A 6000-nucleotide genomic window follows, 5' to 3' on the forward strand; every position below is an offset into this window, starting at 1 on the left:
TAAAAAAATCATTCTTCTCCAGCTACTCAAAAACAGGTAGCAGCTGGATTTGATCTGTGGGCATAATTTTCCAACCTTTGCCTTAATAATGTGAACATAGAACATATTAACTTTGATGAAAATAAGAACTACAAAGAAAGGAGAAGAGTGAAAAAAAATTGGGCAAAATAATTTCTTGTCTCCAAATCTTGCCTGTTACAAGATTTCTTATCAGGAATTCATTCTGAAGAACAAAAGGAAGCACATTTGTTTACCAAACTTTTTCTTATATACTGTCTCCTTGATCTTTACTATCTTTGTGCTAAGTAGAATTGGGGGTCCCTGTTTTCTGTAGACATAGAACCTGTCTTATGGAGATTGAGTGACTTGCCCGAAATCAAACAGTTTTGTAAGGGACTAGAACTTAGACTAGAACCCAAAGCTCGTTCCCTGTTTATTTCTCTTTATTGCCTTCTGTAAAAATAATACATGAATATATCTTTGTAAAATATTAAAACACTACAAAAGATTATAATGATAAAGTTATTGTCCTCTGTCACATCTGTCATCTCTTCCCTCTATACACACTATGAGTTAACAACTATTACAGTGTTGTCCCCACTATATATTGTTGTAGGAAGAAAGTAGTTCTACCAGTCAGGGAAGAAAAATCACAAGTCTTTTTTTGTTTTTCCCAGACTCTTAAATTCCTAGCAAAATGCCGTAAGAAAAAGAAACTATTTGCTCCTTGGCCTGGACTCAGAGAACTCACTGATGCACGCAGAATTGAACTGAAACAACAAGTGGATGACTATATCAGAAGACATCCAGTGTGTAGGCTTTTGTGTTACATTATTGCAGTGTGTGATACTCACCAACAAATAAGTGTCTCAGTTGTATATTTACATTTATTGTTGCCATAAGGTAATGCAATGGCTTTATCGTAGCCTTACCATGGCATTACTGTGGCTTTAGTATGGCTTTGGAGTCTTATAATTGTGTGGACCATAAAGGTAAAGTCAATAGTAAAGGACACTTAACTTCAACTTAGTGGTTTTCCGTACTGCATCAGCAAGACTGTTGGTACATCCTTATCAACATTTATTATTTTCATGTCCTAATGAACATGAAGTGGTATTGTGATTTGGGTTTATTTACATTCTCTAATAATTAGTGATTTTTAACATCTCTTTTTGTGTTTATTGGCTGTTTGTATATTTTTTTTTGGAGAAATTTCAATTGAAGTCCTTTACCCATCCGTTTGTTTTTTTTTTTTTTTAGTGTTGAGTTTTAGGAGTTCTCTGTATATTCTGGATATTAATTCCTTATCAGATGTATGATTTGCAAATATTTTCTTCCATTCTATGGGCTGCCTTTTTACTCTATTGATAGTATCCTTTGATGCACAAAACTTTTTCATTTTGATGAAGTACAATTTGTCTAATTTTTTTTGTTATTGTCTGTACCTTCACAGTGTCGTATTAAAGAAATCATTGCTAAATCTAACATCATAAAGCTTTTCCTCTATCTTTTCTTCTAAGAGTTTTGTAATTTTAGCCCTTATTGTTTAGGGCTTTGATCTCTATTTTTTATTAACGCACTGTGCGTGATTCTGATGCATTCTCCTATTTAAAAAAGAAGTGCTGCTTTAGCCATGCTCTAGTACAGCTGTTACTCTGGCTGACAAGTAAGATGTTAGTTAAAACAAGGCAGCATCCATGATCCAGGAACTGGAATGCCTGAGAAAACTGTAGTGTTAGAAACTTTATCAGTTTCAGTGTTGAGGTTATTTCATCCTTGTTCTAAATATTAATAATTAGGTCAGTTCCCTTTAAAGTAGCTAACTAGCCAGAAGAATATGGTCCTTTGAATGATTCTGTCCCTTGTTCTGTGAAATTAGAAGCTGTTATAACATTATGGCTTAGATAAGTTTGAGAGAAGGAATAGGATAAGAAGTAAGGCAGTTTCTCAGGTGGGGTTCAGAACAAAGGGACTGGTCCTGTTACTCCTCCAGGCCAGTGTCTTTACCAAACCATTTGTAATTTTCACTGTGATTCCTCAATCTTACCTATTCTCCCAGAATACTACACTGTGTGAGGAAGTGAGGTATAGGAGTATATCAAAAAGAATCTTGCCCACCTGCATTTTCAATGAAATCTGCTTTTAAGAAGTTATTTAATGTTTGTTCAAGAGTACAAGGTCAGGCTTCCCTGGTGGCTCAGTGGTAAAGAATTTGCCTGCCAGTGCAGGAGACATGGGTTCAGTCTCTGGTCCAGGAAGATCCCACATGCTATGGGGCAACTAAGCCCATCCACCACAACTACTGAGTCTGTGCTCTAGAGCCCGGGAGCCACAACTACTGAACCCACATGCAGCAGCTACTGAAAGTGAAACATACTTTGATATATGTGTCCTTCATGTGACAATTTTCTTCTGTCCTTTGTTCCCAGGGCTCTCAGATATCAGATGTGACCAGCAGAGAGCTCCATTCCCAAGCACAAGAACGACTGCAACACTACTTCATGGGCAGGGCTCTAGAAGAGAGATCTCAACAGCACAGGGAGGCACTGATGGCTCAGATCAGCACCAACATTGAACAGTTGATGAGTATGTGCTCATTCCATTTTTGTTTCCTAAAAGGAACACCCTATGCAAGATTTTGGTGACAGCCATAATCTTCAGAAGGAAAATAGCATTTAGTGATCTATTAGCTCATTTCCTATCCTCAGAAATTTCTACTTCTGAATCATATCAGCACACAATGTTTTCAACTGATGCATATCCCATAATCTTACTGACTGCTTCTCTCAACCTTTCTATCATTCAAATGTACCAACTCAGACAAAGTTATTAATTTCAAGGATGCTGAACCCTACTAGCCAGGCTCTGTTATATAGTAAGGAAAGTTTCTTAAGCCTATTTTAAAAGTAGATAATGACAGTATTTTATGGTGCCATTTTATATTTTTAATGAATTGTTCCCACAAAAATTAATTCACCTGCTTCTCACAACTGCTGGTGCATTAAATGAGAGATCCCATCCATGAAGCCAGTGTTTCAGACAGGTTCTAAAACACTTTTATTATTTGTGGAGCAGAAGGGGTCAGGGTCCTCCATTTAGTGCCATTTACTTGTAAACTTTGTATTATTGAATGGATGGGTGGCTAGAACTGAGCCTCTCATCTCTAAGAATTTTTTTAAGTTCCTACTCTTTTAAATAAACCATCTAAAAAAAAAATGTACCTCTTTATTCTTTCCCTTTAAACACAGAAGGATGGGCTACATCTTGTGAATAGTCACATGCCAACTCTAGCTGGCAATAATAGACTCAGAGTTAGAATCTAGTTTCTGCTTCTATTGCAGAGTTCCAGCTCTGCAGTTTCTAAGTTGCTGTTTGTTTGGTAAGGAACTCTTCCACTCACCTGTTTATTTTTTGTTACTACAGAAGCACCAAGTCTGAAGGAGGCAGAAGGAAAAGATCCTGAGCTCTTCCAAAGTAGATCCAGGCCTGTGGCAGCCAAAGCCAAGCAGGCCCATCTTACCACCCTGAAACATATACAAGCACCCTGGTGGAAGAAGCTTGGGGAAGAAGCAGATGATATTGACGTCCCAAAGGATGAACTTAGTGTAGAATTAGGAACTTTATTCATTGGTGGACCCAAACCACCTTAAAGGAGTTACCTGGAGGAATGACATATCTATATTTCAAGAGATAATATTGGTTCTTCCTCTGACATGCTAGTAGACTAGTGTTATCCTAACTCATGGTTTTCCAGAGGTTCTTTTCCAAACAAGACTTGAAGGAAATAGGCAAAGAGTTATTTTCTACCTCAGTTTCAATTCTTTTCTTTTTCCACACCTCCATCCTTGGCCACACATACAAATTGGTGTGGCTTTTATTATGAAACTAAACTCAGCATTGTATTCTGTTATTAATATATATTTGAAATGTGATATTTCTTTTTTTGTTTCTGCTGTTTTCCAACTAAAGGTGTTTTCTAAATAAATATTTTCAACAATTGTTCTGAAAAACTTGTCAGGTTTACTTCAACTTTTCACATGTATTGATTTTTCTATTAAATAGGCTTCCCAGACAGCACAGTGGTAAAGAATCTGCCTGCAGTACAGGAGGCGCAGGATCAATCCCTGGGTCAGGAAGATCCTCTGAAGGAGGAAATGGCAACCCACTCCAGTTTTCTTGCCTGGAAAATCCCATGAACAGAGGAGCCTGGAGGGCTGTAGTCCATGGGATCTCAAAGAAGCCGACATGACTTAGCAAATGTGCATGCACTCACAGGAAATGTGCTCTTGGCATTAAGGTGAGGGAAAGAAATGGTCACTTGAAAGACAAATTGACTATTTTCTACCAGTGTTTGAATTCAGCTTCTGTCATCTTATTTCTAAAAGTAACTACATTTAAAAAGCCCACTTGGGATTCAATGCCAGAAAAATTTCTGCTAATAAAACTGCATTCTTTCTGTTAAACTAAGAGAACAATATAACCTACTATTTCCATTTTGGTCAGGTCTCCTAGGAGTCTCAGAACTAAAATAATGTTTAATTTATGCTATGATTCTCAATATCTACACGATTATTAGGTTCTAGCCTAATAATTTTGAATTTCGCTATTATCTCTGTGTTTTAATACCAAAAGCCACCTCTATTTGTGTTTTGATAATACAGAATTTACGTTAAAATCAATTAAATCATTGACTCCATATCATAAGGAACCTGGAGTTCCTTTTTCCATAAATGAGTAGAAATACCAGTATTTCTGGATGGGAAGACCAAATACTATAATGTTCATCCCTCTGAAGTTTAGTAAAATTCTAGTCAAAATTCTAATGTAATTTTTATTCATAGTTTAGAAAATGAGTAAATTCATTTGTACGAATAAGCAGATGAGAGTTCTGCTTTCACTTAGAATATAAAAAGTTCCATGAGAACGTTTCTTTCATCTTAACAACAAAAAATTGCAAAGTAATCTATGAAAATCATTTTTTTTCAGCCTATCAGATAGTTGAGGCCTCAAGATAACCAAATAAATCGATGGGACTCAGTATCTGTGAAATAAACCATTTTATCTTTAAAAGCACAAGAGACAAAAGTGGCTGGAAGAAATCAACTAAAATTTTAACAGATTCTTAAAGGTGAAGTGTGAGTTGCATGTCAAAATACCTAGGAACTTTAGAAGTTAGAGCTCTACCAAATACGAGAAAGTTTGGGAGCAGGGCAGGAGACCTGAAGAGATACCTTTGTGGCATAGGCAAACAGGAGATGACAGGCTGCTTTTGGGTGACATGCCCAAAGCCTCACCTGCTTTCCCAGACTCTTTTCTTAAAGATCTTAGACTGGTAGAGCAGGAGCAGCAAGCCCTCTTACATCTAAGGCTCAGACAAAATTCCATTGCATCTAAGGAAGGAACAGAAAACCTAGCTGTCTGTGCTGGGGACAGGGGTGATAGGAAATAGTCTATCTTGATACAGGTGGAGTCCAGTGTTACTGAGGGAAGGATGGAAATAAAAACCCTGTCTTCTGGGAGGGAGGCAGAAAATGACCTTGGGCCCAGAAATCCTACACCTACACAAAGCAGATGTTTGGTAAGCTAATGAAAAGGAGCAAACTCCTGCTAAAAACCAACCACAGATAATGAGGCAGTTTGACTACCATGGCATAAGAAAGCCCTATCTCCAACTCCAGGAAGAAGAAACTTGGCCTAAAATTTAGGCTGGATCAGGACAAAAGACCATCCAAGTCTCAACAACTAGCCTAGCACCAAGTAATAAGCAGTAGTAGTTAACCACTGGGGTAGGGAAGCATGGAGAGACCCCTTCCCTGCACCCCCCCACCCCCACCCCACCCCATGGCAAAAGCGTACAGGGATGCTTGAAAATGGGAGGTAAAGCAGAAACAGGAAAAACTTGAAGCTTTTCAGACCAAGGTAACAACAGCTAAAAAGCCTATAGTACATTGAAAATGAAAAGAAAAACCAGACCCAGCTAAACTCCTGAATGGTTTAACT

General features: G+C 37.6%; 1 protein-coding gene across 12 annotated transcripts in view; it reads left to right on the top strand.

The window, feature by feature from the left end:
* The window catches only part of IQCB1 (IQ motif containing B1), a 45983-nt gene extending 41973 nt beyond the window's left edge, over positions 1-4010 (top strand). For 7 of the 12 annotated variants that reach the window (XM_081571823.1, XM_081571820.1, XM_081571824.1 and 4 more), the window contains 3 exons: positions 678-809; positions 2430-2586; positions 3424-4010. In XM_081571823.1, coding sequence (XP_081427949.1) covers positions 678-809; positions 2430-2586; positions 3424-3650 — 516 coding nt within the window. In that variant the 3' untranslated portion in view covers positions 3651-4010. Of the gene's footprint in view, positions 1-677; positions 814-2429; positions 2587-3423 lie in introns of all 12 variants that reach the window. The other 5 variants (XM_081571828.1, XM_081571830.1, XM_081571829.1 and 2 more) reach the window with 1 other exon arrangement.
* The last annotated feature ends 1990 nt before the right edge of the window (positions 4011-6000 follow it).

Source organism: Giraffa tippelskirchi, chromosome 2 (genome assembly GCF_054371585.1).
Source record: "Giraffa tippelskirchi isolate mGirTip1 chromosome 2, T2T-mGirTip1v1.2.pri, whole genome shotgun sequence".
Taxonomy (NCBI): domain Eukaryota; kingdom Metazoa; phylum Chordata; class Mammalia; order Artiodactyla; family Giraffidae; genus Giraffa; species Giraffa tippelskirchi.